Source organism: Cavia porcellus, unplaced genomic scaffold (genome assembly GCF_034190915.1).
Source record: "Cavia porcellus strain 051 isolate PalLab524CR breed Dunkin Hartley unplaced genomic scaffold, mCavPor4.1 scaffold_25, whole genome shotgun sequence".
Classification (NCBI taxonomy): domain Eukaryota; kingdom Metazoa; phylum Chordata; class Mammalia; order Rodentia; family Caviidae; genus Cavia; species Cavia porcellus.
In genome coordinates, this window is record NW_026947508.1 from 43,054,058 (window position 1) to 43,081,038 (window position 26,981).

At 42.8% G+C, this 26,981-nt stretch overlaps 1 protein-coding gene across 5 annotated transcripts in view; it reads right to left on the reverse strand.

Moving 5' to 3' along the window:
- Positions 1-26,981, reverse strand: part of Agbl4 (AGBL carboxypeptidase 4) — a 1,435,759-nt gene that overhangs the window by 130,144 nt on the left and 1,278,634 nt on the right. For 4 of the 5 annotated variants that reach the window (XM_063236476.1, XM_063236477.1, XM_063236475.1 and 1 more), the window contains one exon: positions 10,422-10,511. The exons of the other annotated variant lie outside the window; for it this stretch is intronic. In XM_063236476.1, coding sequence (XP_063092546.1) covers positions 10,422-10,511 — 90 coding nt within the window. The remainder of the gene's footprint in view (positions 1-10,421; positions 10,512-26,981) is intronic. 5 annotated transcript variants of the gene reach the window in all.

Sequence of the window (26,981 nt, forward strand, 5' to 3'; positions counted from 1 at the left end):
AAAAAATATCTAAAATTATATAAACACTTAGAATAGCTAAGATGATAATACTACAAATTCTATAAGACCTTGGAACAAAATAGTTAATATTCACAGGATTGGAATAATTGTTCATATTATTGTATAAGGAGCTGAGGAACTCTTGAAGATCATTATGTAAAATAACAACCCTAGTTATGCTCATACCATCTTGTTTTGAAGGCCTATACTGTCAGTGTTCTGGGCTCTTTGCTATTGTTATGTTTTTTTCACTTTGTGTTTCTCTAGGAATTTGTCTTGTTTTGTCTTGGTTTGTTCCTTTTCTCTCTAATACAGAAAGGATAGGTATACATGTAGAGATTCATGCATGCATCGAACTTCAAAAAGTTTATGAGAATTGATAATATAATGCATGATGAAATTAATAGCTACTTTGAAGAAAAAGAAACACTAAAGTATCCAGGGCTGATTCCATAGCATCATGTTGTGAAATCCAGCAATACTATTATTCTCTGTTCAGAGTGATTTTAGTTTGTTTTGTTTGGTTTAATTTCAGCATACGTAAAGGTATGGACAGCTATTTTGAAGAGACTGAGAGACATTATGGCAACCATTGTTGACTTCCCTATTGTCTGGACTTGAAGACCTAAAATGCCTTCATTACCCTGTTCTGATCAGTTTTATATTATTTTGTTTTATATGAATTCATTGTACGTGAAGATATGGACAACTATTTGGAAGAAAACAAGAGACAATATGATAGACAGTGAAGATTTCTGGTTGTCTTGTTTTGAAATTTGTGTTTCTACATTGTTATCTTATGATCTGTTTTGTTCTGTCTAATTTTACGCTCTTTAAAAATAGAAAAAAAAATAAAAAATCAGACAACCGAAATGAATTCACTTCTTAGAAAACAAGTACAAATGACCAATAAATACATGAAAAAACGTTCTATATCTTGGGCTATTAGAAAAATGCATTTAAAACAATCCTGTAATTCCCTTTATTCCACAAAACATGACTATAATCAAGAAATCAATAATAACAAAGGCTATGAGGCTGAAGCAAGAATGGAGCCCTTCTGCATTGGTGATGGGAATGTAAACTAGTATAACCACCATGGAAATCAGTACAGAGACTCCTCAAATACCTAAAAATAAGAATTCCATGCAACTCAACTATCCTCCTTTTAGGTATCTTCTATAAAGAGTTAAAGACATCATATTACTATAATGCATACATAGAATGGATAAAGAAAATGTATTTATGTACAATGGCAACCACTGCTACAAAAAGGGTAAATTTGAGTCATTTGTAGGAAAACTGATGCACTTTGAGATCATAAGTTTAAGTGAAATGAATCATACACCTATCTTATATATCGTATTATTTCTCTTATATGAGAAACCTAAAGTGTACAACATTTAAAGAACAAAGTAAAATACGGATTATGGGAAAAAGGGGATAGATCTTTTGCAAATGGGAAGGGCATAAAGAGATGCAGATAGTGGAAGGAGGAAAAACAGTCTGTTAGTTACTTTTCCCATTGCTGAGACAAAATACCCAACACTGAAAGTTAAAAGAGGAAAGTTTTATTGTGGCTCATACTTTTTAGAAGTTTCAATCCATAGTCAACTAGCTCCCGGTCAGGGTGGCATGGCAGAGGGCATCACAGAGGAGAGACAGTGTACATCAAACAAGACAGGTAAAAGGCAGCCAGCAGTGAGGCAGGAAGCAGCAAGGGGGAGCTGCAGCCCCTTTTTCTGTCTCTTATACTCTATCCAGACTGCATACCCAGCCGGGCCAGCTTATTACTCACACCTAGAGCTATGGCAAACCAATCAGTGAACTAATTTAGTAATCACATACCCTTAATCCCAGCATCACACACTTAATCCAGCCACTTCTGAAAAGCCCCCACCCATGACCACCTGAGGCTTTGGGGAGACATCTAGACACTAGCCCTAACAGACTCATAAAAAGAATTAAAATGTATCATGTACATGCACCAACACTGTAGAATGAATGCAATCATCATGCACTGCTGATATGTGCTAATAAAAATAAAAATTAAAATTAAAAAGAAAACAAAAGAAATTAAAATAACAATAGAGAAAAGAATTAAATAATTCCTCAGGTCACAACCACCCCTGACATTCTATTATCCCATCTGTTTTATTCCTCTCCCTCAAACTATAAGAATCCTCTATCAAATGAGAACAATCTCCTTCCCGACATCACCATCCTTCTTGAGATCAGGTTGTTCCATCTGTAAAGCAGTTTGCTGGTTTACTTTGAGCAGATTTATTCAGGAAGATGAAAGAAAGCAAGACCAGAGAACGATGGAAGCCAGAAAGATAGGAGAAGGAGCAGCAGTGGAGGATTTTAAATTAAACTGGATAGTAGAGTCCCTGCCTGGTGCCAACCTCCAGCTGGCCAGGATAGACTTCGCCAGGCCAATCACAACTGAACCTTGTATTCATTGTTTTTATCTCTCCCAGAGTGCTTGGTTCAGGGTTGTGCCTAAAGCAGATGGTTAATAAATGCCTACTGATGGATCAATCCCAGAAATTCATTCAACCTTTGCAAAGCATGAGGTTAGTTAAACTGATAATCGCTCATTCTGCAACAACTCCTCGGCACAGCAAATGTTGGATGTCCTAAGATGAGTAGAAGTTCCTGATGCAGAGAGGTACATGGTGAGAAAGGAGATTTCCTCTGACTGACCAAGGCCCTGATAGGAATAGCACAGAGCCACGAAAACCCAGAAGGGTCCCTGACCCAGCCTTGGGATCAAGAGGGGATCCTGGAGAATGGAGTTAAAGGATGCACAGAGCCAGCCAGCTGAAAATGTGCCAGGGGGGATGCCAGGTAGGGGACTTATAATACCAACCCTTGGCAATGAGAAAATAGATGATCTTTTTGCTAGTGGATCACTTTTCAAATCCAGAAGCCCAGCTTCAGAGTTAAAACACAGACTCTAATTAGACCCTTTGGGTTTTCTGTGTGACCACTCCCTCTTAGTTCCCCAGTTTCCTCATCAATTACAGAGGGAGAACAACTTGTGAGTTACTGTGAGCATTGTGATAACTCAGACCCCGGTATAAAATCCAAGGAAGCAAGAAATTAAAATTTGGGAAGCAAAGGCTTTATTTCCAGGCCTGGTGACCAGAGACTGCATACCTGACAGCTAAAAGTCAGGGCTTTTATCTTGTAAATCCACAAACAGCTGCTGGTCACACAATGTAAGGAAGGGGATGGGGTGTGGCGCAAACAGAAAGGGCGATTACACGTCTTGGAAAGGGCAAGATCAGGTAAGGGTTGTGCTAACAAGCAAGTCTCCCTGCATACTAGCAAGTTTAGATAAGAAGAAATCTTGTTTTTCTTAGCAAAGAATAGAGAAGTCAACAGCAATTAACAACCTTACTTCAGCACCACAACTGTTATTTGTAGAGGGCAACAATGGTTAACATATCAATTAGGTAAGATTTTACAATTCTTTACAGAGGAGAGCATTGATTAACATATCAATTAGGTCATCCAAAGGGAATAGGAAAACACAGAAGTAAGGCCAAGTTACAGGTATTGCTATGATACAAATATAAGGAAGCTATTTTTGTGAAGAATAGTACAATCTAATACAATCTAATGCAATTAACACGATTTGTGACGGGCTACCGGGTAGGGAAGGGGTTGTCAGGAGCTATTACCTCAGGCCTTTGTTTTATGGCCTTTTAGGAAGTTAAAACTTAACCTAGTTAGATTTGAAGGGGGAAGAGGAGGGAAAGCAGCAGGCGGGCTTATACAGAACAGGCTTCACAGCGGGATAGTTAGGGGGCCTTAGGTTATTACAAGGATGTAAACGAGTTGATATAAGCCAAGTGTCTGGCATAGTAGGTATATACATGTGCTGTTCTGATCACTGCTCTTACTTGGCTTGCCTGTGAGCATGGCTAAGGCGTATGTGACAGACGCCTTAGCCATGCTCACCTGGGAGAGGTGAACAAGGTCTGGCTGAGAGAGCTGAAAATATTTAGAAGAGAATGGGAAACCACTGCGAGGAATGAAGCCAGGGAAAGGCAGGGTCAGAGCGTCCCCTACCAGCAGTGGGGAATGCTAATTAAAGGATCTAAATAATGGAGGGAGGGACATCTGGAAGGCAGGGCAAGGGTGAAGATGGGAGACAGATATAGCAGGTGGAACTGGAGAATGTCAGACCCTGCATTCAGGAACCGGGGTCTAACATGCTGGTGACCTGCAGGGGCTGCGGAGTGACCAGAGTGTCCAGAGAAACATGTAGAAGCAGTACGTGAAGAAGTAGTGTGGTACTGTGCTCAAAATCACATGAATTCTTTGCTAAACTCATACAACCTCAGGGAAAATAACTGAGATTAAGTTTCTGGTGCTCAGCAAAATGAGATCAAAATGAAAAGTGAGTTCAAAAAAATGAGGAAAGTTACATTTCCTGCACCTTTCAATTTTGGGGATTGAGGCTTGCATCTGCTACCCACATCTATCTTTCCTAGCAGAGACAGGATGATCACGTTTACTACCTACTCTCAGCACCTTGAATGAGGATAATGCTCAGTAGATATATGTGAAATGAATGAATAAACTTGGACACATGATTGTGTACATTCATTGGCTGAATTGACTTGTAGTGCTATCAGATCAATTTTTATAGGGAAAGAAACAGCTGGGGAAGGACTTCATTATTTGAATGTCTCACTGTGGCCTAGATAGGATTCAGATCCAGTTCTGCTTGTTGCAAAGTAGTTCTCCTTTCATTAAAGCAAGATTTGCATGTGCTCTGAAGAATGATTTGGCTATGCCTACATGATTTTTCCTCTAGACAGACTTAGGTAAGACTCATTGATTCAGTTCTTTGGGCATAGGTAGCACACTAGAGTGGGAAGCCACAGGTTAAAGCAAGACAGCTGAGGTCTGCTAGGTTCCGTGTATGATTCGTAGGACAGCAGCTGCTCCAGACCCTCCTCGACTGGTATGAAGCTCCCATTTTTCTCAACCAACCCAGATGGCCTCAAAGTACAGAATCACTGGGCCTGCAAAGTCTGAGGTTCATAAGCTAAACGTTCTCACGCTCCACTCTCAGCTCTGTCCATGTCATAGATGAAAAGAGAGAAGCCCAGGGTAATGAAGGGCCCATCATATCCCTTAGTGGACCTAGCCTTGTGTTTGCAATGGGAGATTCTCTAGGCCACAGAGGATAGGAGAGGAAGAATAGATGAAGATATAAGTTTGGGGGAAAGTAGGAGGTGGAGAGGGGCAAAGGAGATCACTTCACTAGTAGGGAATGTTAGTTTCTCCCTGATCCTGGTAACTGGTGGCATAGTGGTTATGAGAGTATGTGTGCTTGTGGGGAATGTGGGGCCTCTCATACATTTGCATGTTCATACATTTGCATGTTCCTCCCTCCTCCTCTTACCCTCAAAGAGTAACCCTGAATAGTAAACTTCCTGAGAGTGTTGTATCTCCACATGCAGTCTAAGCCCCAATGAATGGGTTGGGAGGAAGCAGTAGGGCTCTTGCTTGGAGGCAGGCAACCTAAATGCAGTCCCCCTCCACCATTAACCTTCAAGGAGACATTCAGTGACTCCCATGACTTTTCTGAAGAGAGGGGCTAGGACAGTGGTGGCCAGCCTATTACACACATGCCAGTGTGAGCTGCTTGTATCACTGAAAACTCTGAAAGTTTCGCCATCACTGTGCTAGGAGCTTTGGAAGAGCACAAGAGGAAAAGAGAGTGTGGGCACTGCTTGGTACCTGCACCTGCCTAAGTGCCACTTCTAACACTAACTCTCTGAGTCCCTGCAGTAGCTCTTCGAGAAAAACATTCCTGCTCCATGTTGCAGATGAGGAAACAGAGGCTCTGAGAGTCGCTCAAGGTCTTGCTCAAGACATGCTCAAGGTCTCCCAGCTGTCAGGCAGAAGGACCCAAACTCAGGTTTCTCCATCTCCAGATTCTCAACCATGATCACTGCTTTGCTCCCTCCAGAGTGTGGAATCCCCTGTCTATGGCAGCATTCCATGAATGGTCTCATTAATTCAATTATATGCATTCGAAGAAGTCAAAATGCAGATGGAGGTTTTCAATGAGTTATCATGTCGGCAACCTCAAGAAGTTTCAAGGTGGAGTATTCTCTTGGCCAGGAGTTAGAGACCCAGTCACAGACTGCTTCTGGCCAAACTTCTACCTTGCAAGGTGAGCCTCCAGGTGAGGAGGATCTAGACTGTGGTGGAGATGGAGCTGGTCCCTCCTCAGGGAGTTAGTTCACGCCTCAGGGTTACAGTATGGGAGTCACACACTTGAAACCAAGTTCATTTGAGTGAGAATTAAAGAAACAAGTAAAGTTTCTCATTGAGAATCTGGCACCAGAAGGTGCTTTGTTAGTGCCACCTTTTCCCCCAGCTAGTAACATTTAGTGCTTACCATATTTCAGACATTATCCAAAATGGCTCATGGACATTAACTCCTTTATTCTTACAACAATCCAGTGAGTCAGGATTCATAAAATTTCCCTTTAGAGATAAAGGCACGGAGACGTTCAGTGACATTCCCAAGGTTGCATTAAGAAGTGGAGGCCCTGCAACCCAATACCAGACAATATGACTCAGCTCACACACTCTGCCAGGGGCTAACATTGAAAAAGCCCTTTACCTCTTACAGTAGAGCTGCAGAAGTAAGATGGTTTGGCCTCACAAAGGACATGAGTTTGGGGTATCAGAAGAATGACTTAGAAGCAGCCATCCCACCTCCCCAAGCAGAGTCTTAAGGGAACCCAAACCCTGTGCCCTTAATGCCACCTCTTTCAGAGCTCTGCAACAACACAATTTCATTCTGCTCCCGGCGGCAGGTGTATCAGCATCTTGGCAGTAAGAACTGTGGTCCTGGCCAGATGGGAACCAACAGACCTCACATGCCTATTTTCTGCTGAAGGTCAATGAGCCAGTTAATGGGGAAGAGCTAGCAGAATTAGAGTGATCCCAGCCATCAGCCCTCAAGCCTTCAAACCTGCCTTCCATGACTAGAGTAGGGTGGACTGGGGAGGGGACTGAATGGAGAACCACCAGGGAGGAAACTTCCAGCTGTAGGACTTGGTCGAGGTTGTCCCCAGGTGACTGAGAGATCCAGAGTGGGGTAACAAGGCCTGCCTCATGCTGCCTCAAAAAAGAGGAATTGTGTGTCTCAAGGGAAAGTTGCAGAGGCAGGGGAAGAGAAGGAACTGGACTGGGGAGACAGATTCCAGAGTCACAGTCATGAATGAACTGTGTGACTTTGGGTAAGCCATCTCACTGTGCTTAGAACAGTACTAATATCATATCCACATTCTATCTGTAAGATGTGCATGACTGTGGAGTTGCCAGAATTCTGTGTTCTTCCATGTACAAACTTTCTAGCATTTCCTATGTCTGAGTTGGACAAAAGAGCATATGCAGACTGGGGAATTGGTCAGATCCATTATCAAAGCTCTCCTCTGGTATTTACTGACTGTGTGAACTTGCTCTTCTTTCTGAATTCAGTTTTAGAAAATGAGAATCAACAGTTTTTTTCCTCACAAAAGCCCCCCACCAAATGATAAGAGCCTCATTCTCCAAATGGGGAAAATGACAGAAAGCCAGTGTCTAGACCTTAGGTAGCTATGGCTTAATGAATGAGAAATATAGATCAATCACGTAACAAATCAGGGCAATAAAGGTTTTTTTCTGGATAAAGGTCAGCCTTAGACCCACAAGAGAGACAGAAACCAGGTATTGGCAAAAATGAGCCAGTGAGGCCCACACCGGGACGTCTGGGTGATGTGAGGTACTAGACAAATGACAAGGAGTGGGCCCAGGCTCACCCAGGAGAACAGGGAGTGCGGAGGTGGCGAGGAAGACTCCCCATCCAGGGATTAAGCTGTACGACGCTGGCTATGTGGAGATGAAATGTAAAGAGGCTGAGGCCAGAGGACTTGGCAAAAGCCAGATCATGGAGGGCTATGGATGCCATGCAATGGAGTCTAGAGTTCATCATGAAAAGACAGTGAGTAGGAACAGAAAGGTTATGCCAAGGAATAAACATTGATTTAGAAATCTAAAGGACATCACTGAGTATTAACTAGGCACAATCCAAATGTTCCTTTCTAGGAAACAGGGTTACAAGAGAAAGCTCAGGAAGTCCACTCAATTTCTCTATGCCCAGTCTTCATTAGGATGGAGACCCCACCCTCCGTCCACTACCCACAGAAGAGGGGAGCACAGGGATTAGGTTCCCACAGACGATAGGATGGATGGCAAGGCTGCTGTATTTTTATAAACAAGACAAAGCAGTTATATCCAAGCAGCTGGAGGACCAGACCTGCTGCCAAGTTTAGTTACTGACAGATGGCTGCAAGGAAAGTGGGGACTTGGGAAAGGTGATTGCAAGGACAATGCTGGGGAGGAAAAAGGGCAGAAATGAGAGTGCGGAGGAGTCGGCTGCAGTGACGGGAGCCAGCCACGCCACTCATCAGCGGCTGGGCATCGGGCTGTCACTTCCTCTCGCTGAAACTCAGTGTCTTCAGCTGATAAAATAGGGAGGCAGTCATTATAAAAATATGAACAGGAAAAATAAAAGTCACTATTTGCACAGTGCTTGATAATTTTCAAAGCAGATCACCTGCTTCATTTCAAGTTTTCTTAGGAAAGGAGGTGGCATCTGTCAGATGCCTGCTGTGTGCCAGGCACAGTCTGGGTGCTGTGTTTACAGTCATCTCATCCAGGTTCAAAGCAGCCTCCTTAAATAGCATCCTAATTCTACACTTAAGGACACTGAAGCCACACTGATAGGAAGTGGCACAGCCAACACTGGACCTCAGGGTCACCTGATGTCCTGACTCCAGATAAGCCACCACAGTATGCTGCTGCCCTCAGGTCACAGAACCTTCATAGTTTTTCCATGTTCCTTTGATCTCATGATCATTTTTAGGTCGAAATGAGATAAATGAGCTTCTCTAAACTTTGATTTTCTTAGGTAAAAATACTTATTATTAGTTCCTGTGACATACCAAATACAATTGAAATGAATTAACTTAAAGTTAATATGTAAGGTGCTTAGAAAAGCATTTGGTGAAAGTACTAATATCTGTTTATATATCTTTAGATGGAATATACATACCAGATAAGTACAAATGAAAACAATTTAACAAGAAGGCAGGACTCTTACGGTTACTGGTAGAAGGGTAAAGAGTTGTGTGCTTTTGAGAGAAACTTGGAAATATCTGGTAAAGTTGAAGATGAATGTATCTCATGACTCAGCAGCTACATTTCAGGTGAATGTAAGAGGAAACGGGTTAGAGGGATGGAGGAGGGGCAGGTAAGGGAGAGTTACTGCAGGCGGATATCTCAAAGTATGCTGTAAGCAAGTGTGAAAAATCCCACCATGAAGCAAGTACTCTGTATAATTGATGTTCACTAATAAAAATTTAAACTTCATCTGTGGCTAAAATAAAGTAAATTTGTTTATAAAAAGTAAACTAGGCTATAGAGGGACATGAAATTTGATACAATGGTGAGTAATAAGTGAACCTCAGTTATACTCATCAAACTGGATATTGAGTTGGAGGTAAACCCCCATGCATAGTGACAGCGTTTGTACAAAGTTTAAAAGCATGCAAAACTAACAAATGCATTGTTTAAGAATGTTCACATGCATAGAAAAACTATTGAGAAAGATCAAGAATAACAGCAAAGTTCAAGGTGATAGTTATCTGTAGAAGCTAAAAGGAATAGGTAGTATTCTGGTACTCAAACAAATGAGTACCTTGGATTCACAATTTTATTATTTTTGCCTTTTTAATTAAAGATATTTAATTTTTTAACTATAGCTAATTAAATACATATTTATATGGGTTAAATATTTGGTAATGATTTAAAATGCAATTATAAACATACCTAAGCTATTTGTTAGATAAATGAATGAATGAATGAATGAACAGTAGGCTTTGCTTCCCATTTCACAGCCTTCTGCCAATCTACAGTGAGCTGGGGCTGGAATACTTGCTGTTGTGAATCATGGGAGAAAAGTAAATCTAGGGAGTGTAGGTGACGCTATCTGCTTCAACTCCAATATAGAGTTTTTTCTACGCCTCTTCCCATTCTTTTATCTAGACATCTATTCTTCTATAGATATAGCAGGTAAATAAGCATTTATTGAAACAAAACCTAGCAGATGTCAGGTGCAACTTCTTTAAGAATTAAGTTCCCATCCAAGATATGCCTTTGTGTATGACTACACAGTTTCAGAGATTATCCCAGAGGCTGCTGGTATAACTCACTGATAGACCACTGACCTAGCATGTGAGAAGTCCTAGGTTCCCAGCCCTGAAACAAAAACAAAAAAACCCAGCACCCATTTGGGTATGGGAAGCAAGGGCAGGCCACCTTCGAGAGCCTGAGCTCACCTTGGCACACAAATGAGGAGGGTGTTTCCCCTGGGTGCACTCGGCCTGTGATGAATATTACCTTCTTTTCGGCCCCTTCCCTGAGATTTTCTGTAAGATAAAAATGAAAGACGGTCAGTAAAAAGGTTAAGAAAAGCTAAGATTAGAGGTCAGGATGTGGGCATGAGGCAAAGGATGGGCTGAATCATTAAGAGCCAGACATTGCTGCCTACTTCAACTATGTCCACAGCTTCTCAATATTAAATGACTATATTCTATTTACTCAGTGAAATGTTGCCTATTACGTCAATATATAATATTTATAATAATATAAGGAAGCCACATGAGTGAAATCATTTATTAGAGCCACTGACTTTGACCTTGTACAGGGTTTTGATGTTCTAACCTATAAATTAGGACAATAATATTTACTTTGTTAGTTATTACGATGATTAAACAAGCTGACACATTACATAGCACTCAGCAAACACCTAGAAAATGATGGAGTAAAAAAGGTAGCTATTTATAGTAATAGTAGCAGCTGTCATTTAATTAACACTCTTTGTTCACACAGGCATGCATGCACGCACACACGCACACACACACACACACACACACACACACACACACACACCCATATTCCCTATAGAAATATGCAGTAAATATCCCTTTTACAGAGACTCAGAGGGGTTATATAATTTATTCAATGTCACAGAGCTAATAGGTGGGGGTAAGAACTGAGGTTTGGATTGAAATGGTCGTCTGGTGATGATGAAGTACCAGGGACTAGGTTTCCCTTTTACCTCAAGCAATTAGAAAACTAAGCAAACACACAAAACAACTCTTTTGAGATCTTGGACTAGAGAAGGGAAACCATGGAGGCACACCATGTGACTCTTGGCATTTTGCCTGGTGGCTCCCTGCACAGCAGATAGCAGGGAATGGTACACTGGGTAGAGCCATAAGTCTCACTGAGATTCGAGTTCAGTGGGTGGTAGTCGTAGGGAAACTCTGAACTGCAGGGAAGAGGGAGCTTTGCAGAAAAGCAATTCTGGAGATCTGTAAAGGAGTTTCCTTGAATCTTTGTTAAATCCTAAAACGCATATGCATAGAGTGAATCTTCAGGCTAGAGTTTGGATCTTGAATTTCCCCCAAAGGCCCATGTGTTAGACACTTGGTCCCCAGCCCATGGCATTATTGAGTTTGTGCAATCTTCTAAGGGCAGCATCCAGTTAAAGAAAGTTAGGTCACTGGCATGCCTTTGACGGAGACTGTGGACTCCAGCCCTTACCTTTCTCTCTGTCTTGCCTCCCAGCTGCCTTGAAGTGAGCAGTTTCCTCTGCCATAGATGCTCACCATTATGTACGGTGCTGTCACAGGCCCAGATGTCACACCTTCAAGTAACCATGAACTGAAACTTCTGATATCATGAGCCAAAAAATCTCTTCTCCTTATATTTTATCTTGGGGATTTTGTCACAGTGGTGGAAAGCTGAGTATAACACTGTATGCTTTCAGAGCAAAATGGACAGTGGGCTACACAGTGCACATTTTTCAGGGGTCAAAGAGGTTTTGAAATCATTTAAATTTAGATCTTGGATGACAGAAGTATACCAGTACTAATCTGCACACAAAGTAGAAGTCTTTGTGGATCAATCAGGGAGAATGAGAACTCAAAGAGTCATTTTTAGAGGTATAATCTAAATTCAATCTAAATACAATTTTAAAATAAGTATCAAAATAATCAAACTGTATAAAACAGCACTGCTTATTATATTTTTTTGGTTATACTTTCTTTAAAGGATGTCCAAATATCTTTAATGGAAAACAACAAACTCCAGACAACCAACAATGTGCAATACCCAAATTGAAAAAAAAATTACTAGACGTCGAAAAGTAGGAGAATTTGGTCCCAATTCAGAAATCATGCTCTTTATTCTACTAAAGAATTATAATCTGTGTAATAAAGTTTAGCTATCGTGCAAAGATATTATAGCATAAAAGCAACAGTCAAACGTGACATTCCACGAAAGCAGGGTTAAAGGACTCTGTCATAGGTCTAAAAACACTGATCAGCATAGAATGTAACAATGCCATGAAGAAAAGTTAGGAAGAAATAGTGAATGAAGTTAGATTAAAGGAACCTGTCTAAGTGAGAGAATAATTTCGAGAGAGAGAGTATAGAAATAATTAACAGATTTTCTCTTCCCAAAATGCTGGTGATAGGTATTTTCAGTCTGGCTCATCATCCCAAAAGATGCATCTGTATCACAGACTAAATAAAAATTAACTCTATTAAGCATTGTTTAAAAGTTTGTAATTTATTTGGGCTTCTGGGGCCACCAATAGTGGATGGAGTGAGTCAATGCTTCCCCGAAAAGCAAAAAATATAATGGAACTAATGTATGTGGAGACAGATCCTATGCTCAGTGCCGTGTTAGGCACCTTTAGGAACAAAGGGAAAGAGAGACTTGCCCACTTTGAAGAATTTTAGGGTTTGAAAAATCAGTTAAACACCTGAACATTTGTCATACGTAGAGGACAAACTATCTTTAATATCTTCTCCAAGACCATATATAGAGTAGATGCCACAACCTGGCTGCTGAATTAAAAAATAAAAATGCTTGTATAGATCATGGTTTATAAATAAGTTTGTATAGCTATTATTTCATTGAATTTTCACATTGCTTTTTTGAGGTAGACAGTGTTAACTGAGGAACTGAGGCTGAGAGCAGATGTCAGCAGTCAAGCCCTGGCTCCCAGCCAGTGCTACCTTCACGTATCTGCCTTTTCTGTATCTGCTGTCCTAACATCATCATAAAATTCCACACCTGCTGCATTTCCATCTACAATGTACACAAGCATTTGGTTTTATTCTTTTTGTTGATGGAAACTGAGCTACTGTCTCAGTATTTGTATTACTTTTCACTTTAAAATATATCATCAAGACCTTAAAAAAATGGTATCTAACACTGACCCCATCTATCCCAGAAGTCCAGAAATGATAAATGGCATTACTGAGGCCCTCAGTGAAGGCTATCTTTATGGATGTCTCCCCTGACCCAGTACCAACTCAATTGCATTCAGCATTTCTGCTGACCACAGGAAAATGCAAAATGGGCATTCTATTTGCACACTAATTTTACTGAGCCCCTGGGTCTTCATAAAATGATAACGTGGGGCTAATAAAAATCAAGCATCTCGGGTGCTAATATAAGCAAATGTTGATGCAGGCAGGTAACAAATTGCTTTGTCATTTAGGAGGCCATAAAAGAGCATTATAATCATCTTTAGGCAAAATGGATGGGTTGCCTTTGCTTAGCTTTTAGCTTTCATTTGCAATATAATTTAAGGTAATGCAGCAGCTCTGAGGTGGTGTGACATGGGACCACCCACACACCCCTCCTGTCACCAAATCCCCAGACTCTGCAAAGCCAGCTAAACATATCCTTGGAGGAAGAAGCAGGGATGAAGAAGGAAGTATGCTGGAACAAAGCTGCAGTGCAAGAGAATGAAAACAATGGGAACAAGAATACTCCACAAGGGATGATAAAACCAGAGTGCTCACGGAGGTAGCCACATTCAAGGGTACAAAAGCACACTCCGGTAGAACTGGGGCAGGCATACAAAATGCCCACTTAAACGTAAGCTGTTTAAAATCAAATGTGCAAAGACTCTGGGAAGCCAAGCAAGCACCTCCCCTCCCTGGTAAGCGGCAGCAGTATGGCCCACTGCAGCCCTTCTGGTGAGGAGAACCAGCAGTGTCTCCTGAGATCCACGCCATGTTGGAACTTAGGACTCTGGGAAGCCAAGCAAGCACCTCCCCTCCTTGGTAAGTGGAGGTAGGCTGGCAGACTGCAGCCCTTCCAGGGGGAGAACCAGCAGTGTCTCCTGAGATCCACGCCATGTTCGAACTGAGGATGCTGTGAAAACAAATGACCATCCTGCCTCCCTGCTTAGCAATAGTGAACCTACTTACTGCTACATAGCCTAGAGTCAAATATCCCACTTCCCCTATACCCCTTCCCCCACCCCCCCAGCCCATTAGCAAATAGGAACCAGAAATCTGAGCATCTCCTGGCAGGTTGACCATAGCAAATAAGGGGGACTTCCTTCTACCATTTCTCTGAAGGCAAATATTTTTATTACTGTTTTGCTCTTTTTGAATTAATGGTACTGCTCTATTCAATATTCTTTTTTGATAAGTTCTATAGTGTTCTATATGTCATCTCATTTTGATATACGTGACTGAAAGAACAACTATTATAAGGATAACAAAATATACTGTGATACCTATTACTGTTATCCCGGTAACCTGCTGTGAAGTTCTGTACCAATTTCACTGTACGATCTTACTTGGCTTTATTCTGACTTGTTCTGTTGTATACTTTCAAAATAAAAATAAAATAAAATAAAATAAAATGTGCCTTATATAGCAACCTGAACGTACATGTGCATGGACGTGCGCATGCACACACACACACACACACACACCCCTCACACAATCATCCCTTCATCATTATATTCTACTGTATCCACATTCACAATGTATTTATTGAACATCTGTTATGTCCCGGGTACTACATATTATTATCTTGATTTTTCAGAAAACCAAGGCCAAAAAAGAGGCAGTGACTTCTCTCCACTCTCACAGCTGATGAATGACAGAGCCTAGAGACATGCTAGGAAAGCTGTAGTTTTAATTTCCATATTGCACTGTCTGTTGTGAAGGAAAACTACAACATTATTCCATTACTTTAGCAATTAACTAATACATATCAAATAATTATTTTGTGCCATGTATTTTACATGGCATAACTCTTATTTCATCCTTACAGTAACTCAGGGAAACATCTTACTAATATTATACAACTTTTATTATTTGGAGTAGGAAATTAAGATCCACAAACATTCAGAAATTTGCCTAAAATTTGCATAAATAGCAAACATGGGACCAAATTAAACGTGGTTCTTTTATTTATTTATTTTTAATTGGTACCGGGGATCAAACTCACGACCGAGCCCTTGCAAGGCAGGTGCTTATGCTACTGAGCTAAATCCCCAGCCCCCTAGTTCTTTTATTTATGTTAAATTTATACTGTTAGCCACTGTATCATAATGGCTCTTGGAGATTGAACAGGGTCGTGGTGGTTTTAAAATTACACCCACCAAGTCTTACGTTAGTCTCCTCCATGCAAGAGATACAGATTAACGTCCCACGCCCTCACTGTGGGCTGGGCTTAGAGTCTCCTAACAAATGCAGTGCTAAACAATGGGCGATACATGGCCCTTCTGAGACTGGGCTGCAAAAGGACTGTGGTTTCGTCTGTGCCCTTCTTGAATCACTGCTTTTGAAGGAACCAACTGCAGTGTCATGAGGGTATGAAGGCAGTGTATGAAAGAGTTCAAATGGTAAGAAACTGAAATGTCCAAAGAAAACCCCAGGGAACTAAGTCCTCCCAAAGCCAAATGAATGAGCCTGGAAGGGGTCTCCAATCCCAGGGGACTGCCCCCTGGGTGAAAGCTGAGTGCAACTTTAGAAAGCCCGGATAGGTAGTCCCACAACTCCACAGAGACTGAAGAAAATAAATGTTATTTTAAGATGCTAAAATCTGGAGAAATATTTTAGGCAATAATAAATAACTGATAGCTATCTCCTTGGAGATAACTATATTTTCCCAGGTTGATATGTAAGACCTAAAGAAGTTCACATCTTATATGTTGATGTTGAACTTGAATGAGGAACAAAGCAATACTCTTGGTTCCAAGGTGGGGAGAAATACTTGATCTATTTGGACAATTATCAGTGGATTAGTGGCTGGGGGAGGTTGTAGAAGATGTCAAGAGGCCCCAAAGAACACCAGCTAGGACCTCAAGAGACAAAAATCTCCCAGAGGTTCACTGTCAGTTTTGTTTCTCCAATTTTTCCCGAAATAATTCCAAAAATAACTTGTAGGGAATAAGATAATCATGTGAGAGAAGGAGAAGGAGGAGAATGAGGAAGAAGAGGAGAAGGAAAAGGAAAAAGAGGAGGAAGAAGAGAACTGGAAGAAGAATGTGGAATATTGTAATAGGAGGATTTTTTGACACCTATGCTTTAATACCTCCTTGGCTTTATGACCATAGAAGAAGCATCATAAGATCAAGAAAATGTCCTTCCACTGGTTCTAAGCCAGATCAACTGCAGTGTTTTCTCCAGTCCTCCAGATTCACATGCTACTAAACTTAGGACTGGAATATCCCTGCCACTGACCTCTTTGAGCCGGGCTCTCCCTTGATGACCCATCTTCCAAAGAACACCAAAGTGATCTTTCTGAAATGCAAGTGGAACACACATCATTTCCTTCATCCTAAACTCTTCAGTAGCTCTCTGTTGTCCTCAGACAAGTCAACCTTCGGTCTGTATTCCATCTCTGGTTTCTGGCAACAAGGGACCACGTATCTCTCCAGTTCTTCCGTAGGTCCTGGCCTCAACTAACTCTTCCATACTCCACAGACACAATAGATTCTGTCACACCTCCACACTGGATGGGTGATTTCTTCCTTGCAAAGAATGCCAGGCCCCATCAGCTGTCTGGATTACTCTTACTCAGCCTTTGAGACTCAGTATGGATGTGCCTCTGCTGAGAAGGAAAGGAGGAAACTTATGATCACCCAGGACTTGTTTAGGCCAACTCTGGTGCTAAAGTTCTGTTTCATCTCATTCCATCAGCACAAAATGTGTCATGCTGAGGACAACACAAAGATATAACATATAAGTAAAGAAAAGCCAGGTTCTGTGAATTACAGTGAGAACATAATCAGAGTGCAGAATTCATTACATATAATTTATGAAAATATGTAAATACAACAGTTATCAATTGAAACTTCTTGGAGGCAGTAGAAAATCAGAAGATGCCTTTGGGACTTCATGCCATCTCAGTGCTCACTCAGTCATGCTAAGGACAGGACACTGGTCCCTGTTTCTTCTGTCCCTTGAGGGGGTCAAACAGCCTACTGACTTCCCTGGGTCATAAGACTTTGGGTATAGTACCTGCCCACTCTAAATTTCAGTTTTCCTCACTTGTAAAATGGGAATAAAAATCTCTAGCCCACAAGGTAAACCTTAAGGAAAGGAATTATGCCTTTGGCATGTGGCCCCACCTATCAAAGCAGGTACCATTTATTGAATGACAAGCCCCAGAAATGGGGTCCTCAGCCTCAACAGCACACACATTTTGAGCTGAACAACTGTTGTGAGGGCGGTGCAAGCAGCTATGCAGTGTGGGACATTAGCAGCATTCCTACACTCTTCCCTCACTAGATGGCAATAACATTCCTGCCTCTCTACTGACAGTCAAAACTATCTTCAGACATCACTCACTGTCCCATCTGTTTTGAGCCCTGGTGGAAAACCACTCCCCTTCAAAAATGTTCTGTTATTCACAAAGCCTCTTCAGATGTCTTCAAGCCACCATGCCCGCACCATCCCAGAATCACAGTTCATGGTCAGCACTTTCTTCTAGTCATAAAACATTTGTTGCCTTGGCCAGGCAGGAACCATAGCCACAACTCATATCTGGTCTGCCGAATGCCCAGTCTTCACTCCACTGACTTCTAGGTCACTGAGAAAGTGATGCTGGTGAAGTTTATTTTCAGTTCTTGACTCTTAAGCTTCACATCACCCACCTCTAATCAGCCCTTTCTGGTCACATTCTTTCTCCAAGTCCAAATCTCCTAGGAACTAAAACTTCAAACAGGAATGACCCTGAAATGGCTAGACTTATTAAAGAAATGTTCCCGACAAGAATCTAACATTGCTTCTGGAATTTTAGATTTTAAGGATTCAAGCTTTCTGGTGTACTTCATATGTCTTCACAAATTAATATTCTAACCGGTCTTAGGATATTTAAAAACCATTCTTTGTCTTTAAAAGGTCAAAAATTTCCAGGAGACTCACAGAGGCCTTTGAGCTGCAAAGCAGAGAGGTCACTGAGAGGAACAATTTCACTATAGAGATAAAGGGAAGAGTTCTAGAGAAGACAAAATACTTCCCCCAGGTCCCAGTGCTAGGGTTTTTTGGGCAGGTATGCATTCCAGGGTTTAGGGCTTCAAGGTCTACACAGCCTCTGGCCACAGCACTGGGCTGCAAAAAGCAATGTCCATACAGGCAGGCACTTGGGAAGTGCCTGGTGAATGCCTGCCAGAGAAATGAAGGGCAGCTGAAAGAGCACAAGCCTGAAATACAGTGGCTTGGGTCAGCTGAGGAATTGTCACCTTGACAGAGGACAGCCCTAAGCCTCCCTCCTCAGACAGGCTGCCCGTGCTGGCCACAAGACTGGCATTCTAGGCCTGGCAGCGTGTCAGCAAGAGGACTCTTCCTGACACTGTTTTCACCCCAGCATCCTACAAGCACCTCAGGAAGTCTGAACCAGGGTCTCTGCTCAAGAACTGTGCTTAGCTGGGGGCCCTGGGAAAGCGCTCATAGTCTGAACTTTCCAAGCAGAAGCCTGTGACTGGTCTCTCAGGAACTCTTATGTGAGATACAAGTTAAGCAGAATTGGGACAGACTCAACAGTGGCTTTTTATTAATGTCTTATAGTGCTCTATATCCTGTATTAAAGGAAACTTGGACATGCTAGTGGCCAGGGTTGGCCAATGTTGGATGCTGGTCCCAAGAGACTCAGTTTTAAGCTTTAGGCCACTAACACTGCTGGGAAGGAGACTGGACCCTAAAGGGAGATCCGGGCAGTGCTTACAATGTGTGCTGCAACAGTTTTCATCTGAGGCAGTTGAGAAGAACAACACAGTCTGAAGTTTCCAAAACACTAATGCTGAGGTGATGGATATTCTTCTTTTGTTAAATTCAGCACACCTATTCTAACACTGGTGATATGTCAAACTTTGAACTGGTCCTTGAGGACACAGAAAAGAATTAGGAACTGCCTCTGTTACCTGAGAGCTCAAAAACTAGTGTAAGAGAAAGGTCATTGCTGGATTTGAGGCTATGAACTTGAACTCTAGAGTCAAATAAGAAAGTTCAATCCAAGTCCTGGCACATGTATTTGTGTGACCTTGAGCTCTGCGATCTTTTATTTCTTTATCTGTGTAATGTGAAATATAGTACAGACCCCATGGGGATCTCCTAAGAATTCAATACAAGATGATCCATAGGTCTATACGTAAGAAAAGTGCTGTGCCCAGAGAGTGTTCAGAACTGATATCTTAAAGGCAAGGTCACTGGGTCCAAATACCTAATCTTACAAATGCAAATCTGGAGTCACTAGACCTGAAGTGACAAAAGAGCCACAACTTTTTCTATCTCTTTCATAATGTGTATTTTCAGCATCTGGCACACATTAAGTACTTCCAAAAGAATTGTGGAATATCTGTTGCTCTTTTGTTGAATGAGTATACCAGGCTGGCACTGAATGCCCAGATTTTCCCCTGTGTTTGTCCTGCCTCCGGAGTTCACCGTTCTCAACCTCCAGGAATTCCTAACCAGATTCAGTTGCAGGCTTATTAGCAAATGCAAATTGAATTACTCAGTGCCCTTTGGAACAAGGACAACAAAAACAGTTTCCCTAGAAAAAGAAGGCCAGGAGAGGTGAAAGCTGGAATGAAAGTCGAAGACAATACATTCTAATCAAACTTGATAAATATGTAAATTAAAGCAGCTAAACTGTTGGCTTTGACAAATGACTTCTCAGTAATGGATTTTTCCACAATGAGAAGCAAGAGTTCAGTCTGCCTATTAGTGGCAACAGGAGTCCTCTCTTGCTTTCCTGGCAATGTGGGAGGATGGGCTAGGCTCTGGGATACTCTAAGACAGAGAAGGAAACTAATCTTTCTTTTACCAGAAGTCATTTATTTAGCATCTGCTAGCTGCTAGGCATAGTTGTCATCAACCCTGCAAGAAAGATTAGAATTCCTGTCTCATAGATGTCAAAGGCAGATAAGGGCCAGAGTCACCTGACTCCAAAGCCTGATGTCATTTGACGGGGCAAAGCAACCTGTTATCAAGAAACGTTAGTTCCTCCAATGTTTTTTATTGCCATTTGAGGGTCTCACCATCTCAAAGCCTTATACCTTTCTTTCCCCTCCTAAACACCTTTTCTAAATACCTGGTAAAATGGAGGTGTTTAGAAAAGATCTGATCCTTAACTTTCTGAGTAGTTCCAATAGACACTTCTCTATGCCTTCATTCATCTGGCTTTGAATCTGTCAAATGAGCTGATGGAGGCATGTGGGCAGAAGGCCCAAATATCAGGGGGCAGGAACAGGTGATCAGATTGCAGATTCTCTGCACAATACAATGTTAAGCCACTACACATTAGTTGATGAGGTAGTTTTGCAGCAGTAATGAACCACAGTGACTGCTATGAGACAGTTGATTGAAAGGCGGGGTGGTTAGAATAGGGTAAGGTAAGAGATACAGATTTGAAGAGCAACAGTTTTCAGGAGTGCTGTAAGCTTAGCTTTATAACCACTGTAATTCAAGTCTCACCAGCCCAGTGGAAACTGTATTATGAGGCTGAGCACATTGACCAGGGCCACCCAGGTCGCAAGAGTTGGCCCCAGAATTTTGAACAGCCTTTTTGTCTTCAGAAACTGGTCTCTCTTCTGACACCCTCATGGGCAAAAGGTCACTCCTCAGCTGTAATAATTACAAATGACACTACTCTGTGTGGGCGTGCATGCAGGCTCAAACACTGATCTGCTTCTGACTCAAAACCTACAAACACTTGAATGTATATGAAAAGTTATCAGAGTGGAGGAACAAATAAAAAATCAAGTTCAATGGCTTGCAGTCCTGAAAAGTCACAAATCACACAATTTCCCTAGAGAACTAATATACATGAGCACTCCAAGTGCTTCAGGAAAAGTTTCTGGTGGGGGCAGGATCCTGACCCTGAGCCAAAGCTCTTGACTTGCCTAATGGAGGAATTTAGATTTGAAGAGTGTTCTTTCCTATTGAGATCTTCATTGACTTGTATAAAAATACTATTTTCAATCTCAAATCCCCACTGGCATCTTTATATGAGCACCAAAAATGCTACTGAGCTTTGGGGAGTTGATTTAATGAAGGAAAAGTATTTCTATTAAAGAATGCAATTTTTTTTCTTTCAACACAACATCTTCTGAGGAATGAAGGAAGCTGAACTGTTCTGGGCTCTGAGAGCACAAACCAAGCAATCCGTGGCCCATGAGCATCAGTGAGGAGGGGAAGGGAAGAGTAATGACAATAACCCAGCTCTGGCCCCGTGACTTTCCAGTTTACAGAGTACTTCGGCGCTCGTGAGGAAGACAGTTACGCTGCCCCTGTTCCTGCAAAGCCTGCTCCCTCATGTGCGCAGGTGCTGCGGCCGCAGCCTGCTGTTTCTTCTGTCCTGCAGTCTGGTCTCTGCCAATTGCTGCCTCTCTGCACCCGGTCCCCAGGCGCCCTTCCTCAGACCAGGCACTAACCCAAGCCTCTGCCCTCTTACTAGCCCTGCCCATCTCTCCACTCTTACATACTCCTCTTCCCTCTCCTGTTGTCCACTGCCTCCCACCCTTCTAGTTCCTTTGTCCTCTGAGGGAGTTGCTGAGGCTTCAGAAATGATTCTAAGAACCCCAGGCCCGTGATGACAGGAACAGAACTAGCCAGACCCAGATCTAAAACGCTGCCAGCACCAAACACACGCTAACTATGTACACACCAGTCAAGAGAATACGACTGAAGGTCATCAAATGACGTATGCTAGGGAGCTTGAGGACCAAGGGCCGACTGAAGGGTCTGCTGGGGGTCAGCAAACTGCCCAAGGTCATACAGCTGGTCAGCGGTGGGAAGAGTAGCCTGAGTTTGATTAATGTTAAAAGCTGTGCTCTCTCTCACCTGAGGCGCTAGGCTCAGCTTCCTCACAGAGAAGCTACAGTGTGTGTGTGTGTTATGCACAATCTTTGATATGATTGAGGCTCATGTCCAGTGTTGGCTCTATCATCTGATAGCTACGTGGTCTTAGAAAAGTCGCTCAAACTTCATGTGCCTCCATAAATAGAGACAATAGTAATATTCATCTTAGTGGCCATTGTGAGAACTAAATGTGTTTAAGTAAACTGCAAATAACAGTACTTACGCCACGTCAAGCCCTCAGTTAATGTTTGATGCTATTATTCATTTGACATACATTGCTTGAGCTGCCAGTCACTCTGTCCCTCACAGCAAGCCTTCCCCACTGCTACTGGCCTCTGCCCCATCCCACCCTTGCACTTTCTGTTATTACAGTGACTGTCCAGCAGCACACTAGTAATTTTCTTCTCTTTGGGCCCCACCTTTCCCCACTGGTGATTCTGAGTTTGGTGGGGGTTGGGTGTTGTCAAAGCTCTGTCTTGCTCATCTCTTCCTGGTAGCGCTCATTTCCTTTATCTGAGCCAGAGAAGGGCATTTTGACATGGTTGTTTAGATGTGAGAGATTTGAAATGACTGCATTTAAATGCAAAATTGTTTCTGAAAATTATCAGGTAATGTGTGAAACAGACCCCACACCCACTGTGCACCTGCTTTTTGCTATCCTCCCACCAAGTCCTCACTGCCCTTCTCGGACATGGCTAGCCTTGACCCGGAGGCCCATGCACCTCCCTGGAATTCTCTTGCCAGGAAAGGAGACCTAGAATGGGAGGGATTCTGGGAGAAGCGGAGCTGGTCGGAAATGTCTCCTTGGCGCGTTACTTGGTAATGTCTTTTTTAGGTCGAACATGTAATGGTTTGTTTTCTGAGCTGTGTCAAAATGTCCCCCTATCAAAACATTTGTGTCACAGCAGCTGTATCAGTGTACCTGAAACATAAGGACCATGTCAAAATGATCTGAACTCTGCATAAGAATCCACCTGGTACCTAGTAGTCCATAATAATGCATTTTAAAGATGGACCCTTGAAGTAGATTAATAAGCAATCAGCTACACTTAACACCACTGCTCTTTGCAGAAATTGCTTTTGGTTCCAGTGAGGATGTAAGGACCAGAAGAGTTAAGGGTGCTGCCTCATACCACATGGCATCACAGAACAGTGTGTTAGAGCTAATGTTAACGTCCTCTCTTTTGCAGCTGAGACTGCAAGAGGGAAAATGACTTGACCAAGGTTTCACAGTGAACTGGTTTTTACAGGTTAGAATTTTTCCACCTAGTGCCTTAAATTCTGGGCCACAGTACCATTGGGCTCACAGCTTGAATTTCAGAGAGCGCAAAGAGATCATAGCAGTCTCCTGAAGACCCGTATGTGCTACTTACACATCAAGCTGGCTAAGTGCTAGATGAAAGAAATCTAGGTATTCAGCTAGACAGTTTGTCAGTATCCTATCAGCCGAGCAGTCCACTGGAACATCAAGGCCTTTCATTAGCACAGGTCTACATGAGGCAAAGCAAGCATTTGCAGGTACAGGACACAAATGAGCTGACAATGTGCATCCATTTCCATGAGTGATGTTTCTGCAGCTGACTAAAGAAATACACCTCTGCTAAGCTGAGTTGGGACATTAGATATCCCTGCTGCCTTCATGGCTTAACAATTGGGATTGAATGCCATTTTTTTTCTTGAATAAAGTAAATTATAAAAACTTAACTTACAAGAACATGTTTCTAGTGGATACATTTATAGATCATGCTTTACAAATGCCAACTCATTATTCTGGGTGCATCATCATGCTTTACTCTGTAAGCATCATGTGCTTATAGGATAAAGTGGCTAAGATAAATGTAGATACTTGATGCTAATCCTGCCTTCGAATATTGGGGTACATAGGAGTGGTGTTGGGTTTGAGGCCATGTGGTTTAGGAAAGTTGCTGAACATAATTTCATCTGAGGCCGGGCAAGGAATGGTATATAAACTGTGTGTACCAGAAAGGCAGGCTCTAATATTACGGACTTCAGAGGCTTCAGCCCTGCCTTCCACCTTCTACCAGATACTTTCAGTCAGGGTGAGCTGGGGCCTAAAAGTGCTGTCAAGTGACACAAATGGGAGCCTGGAACCAGGGAGGTGATTTAGCAGAATGGCTACAATCAGGGATCCACCTTTCTTGGAGGGTGCGACCTTACACAGGTCACTTCATCTCTCTGTGCTTCAGTTTCCTCATCTACAAAATAGGGATTGTGGTAGACTGTGTCATGATGATGCACCCAGAATAATGAGCTGGCATTTGTAAAGCCCTCAAAACAGTGTTGCCACATGGTGCATCTTACATAAGTGTCTGCTGAAGAAAATCATTGCCTGATTAATGGTACCCTTCCAGGTGCGCTGGGCTGCGGCAGGTGATGCTCATCATGGGGCCCTCTGCCACGACAGCCCATTCCCTTCTCAGAAACAGTCTCCTGTGAACAGCTATTAGACCTTTTTCTCCAAGCATGCGAGGACAATGTATTGGAAAGAAACACATCTTCTTTTATGGTTGTCGACCCGGACACCAGCAGGGGACTTTTGTAAAAATGATAAAGAACAGACCATTCCCTGGTGCCTGCTGCTCCCACCCCACCCATGTTACTTAATATTCTGGAGAAAGGCTCAAGCAAATTCTTCTTCCAGTGTGCAGTCAAGAACCACTTGTCACATGTGACCTTGAACAAGGCCCCCCTCTCCTGGGTCTGGTGTCATCATCTGTAGTGAGAAGGGCAGGGCTAAGTGGTCTCTCAGCAGCACCCCACCACCACCACCTTGGTTCTAGAATAGCATCCCTCTGTAGGCTCTCAGGACCCAGGAAGCTGCTATACTGATCATAACAAGGGAAGGGCATGGAGTGGGGGAAGTGGACAAGAAAACACACATATATCAAGATAATATTTTGCAGACAGTCTCTTCCTGAGAACAGGACAAGAAGTCCTAAGATAATAGAGGTGCAGTGTCCCCAGGGAACTCACAAAGCATAGAACAAACAGATTGGATTTATAATGGAAATATAAGCTGCATGTATGGGGAGAGGAAAGCATGCATTTTTCAAAGGATGAGGGAAGAGGGTTAATATATTTACCTTTGGAAACAAAAAGGGGCTCAAATACATACACAACAGGAGCCAGGCTGGGGGCAGGGGTGGAAGGGAAATCACAGTGGCCCATCTCCTGCCCTTGCTGGGGGAAGGTTACATATACAGCCTCATTCCACCTTGTCAGCTTTTCAGAGGGCGGGGTTCTATCCACACCCTACAGTCAGAGTAGAGTATGTGACAGGCCCCAGGCTCAAGAGCTGGTGAGCAGCTGCCAGATGGGATGTCTGGCAGTTACGTACCCCATCCCTGCACTCCCTTTGCTCCAGCTTTCTCCTCCCTGTCTCAGGCCCCCACCCTCAGAACCTCACAGAGGAGTCACAGAAAGAACCAACAGGGCTGGAGCAAGCACCATTCAACATACAAGTGCCCACATTAAGGGCCCTGTCAGGACTCAGGAAAGGCTCCCAAGCTCTTGGGGACACTGGGATGACAGTTTTAAGGAAGATCCCTTAAAATTTCTGAAGCAATTGAGCAAAGCTTGCTTTCTGAGAGCTGTTCACTAAGCATGGAGAGATGAATAGGGCAGGATGACAGAGCCACCTGGAGAGATTAGTACCCCCTCAGGACATGGCTCTCGATGGCCAAGCTCATGCTCAGGGCCAAACTGGCTCAGCAGCCTCCATCTCCCTTCTCAGCACAGGGCTTTGTGTCTCCCACGTACGGGCACTGAGCACTTGAGATGACGGGATGAGATGCAGTGCTGTTCTCCAGGAACTTCCCATCAAGTACCAAGGTGACATTTTAACAATTAAAGGCAGATTTGTTCTAAGGAGATGGGAGCTGACAGATTATTACTCCAGCAACCTGGAGCATTAAGTATAAACAGGTGCTGGTACTTGAAGAACTCCCAAGGAGAGGGTGCCAGCACACAGGCCAGCAGCCAGTGTGCTGATGAGAAGGACACCTGGACCTGTACCCACACTGTTCAAGGTGGGCACCTAGATCACCCCAGTGGTGGACTCTGCTGATCCTGGAGTGGACTGAGACCCCTTAGGTCTTCTCTGCCACCAGCCCCTTTGGGAATATAATGGTCATTCCTTAAGTGAATGCAGAAGTAGATGGAGGAGATGAGCCTGCTCACTTTAAAGTCATGCCTTCAAATAGCACCCATGTGACCAGCAAGATGTCCCTGGAAGACCCAGGCTTGCTTTTTAACAGTGCTAATGTGGCAATAACAAGGTGGTAAATGTCTATTTGTCATCCTGTCTTTCAGGAAGCCAGTATTTTCCAATCCCTACATTCCTATGGTGTCCTTTCAAAGCCCTTGTCTTTAATGCCAAGTGGAGGAGTTCCAGAAAGCAATTTGCATTTTCAATTCTAGAAATCATTAATATTTTAAAACTGCCAGCACCACAGCTTAATAACACACTCATATTTTCTACCTGCTACTATTAAAGGGAGACTTTCTATTTCAGAAATGTGTGAACATTGGGTGATTTCCCATGTTTGGTTCAAATTTTCCTCTCAAAGCTGCCTTCCAGACTGCACAGCCTAGTGGGGGAGACTTAAACAGGTGATAGGGAAAATTGACAGCCACGTTGCATCACCTGAGGGAGGCACAGGGGACAGGGCAGAGGTGACCCTTGGCCCA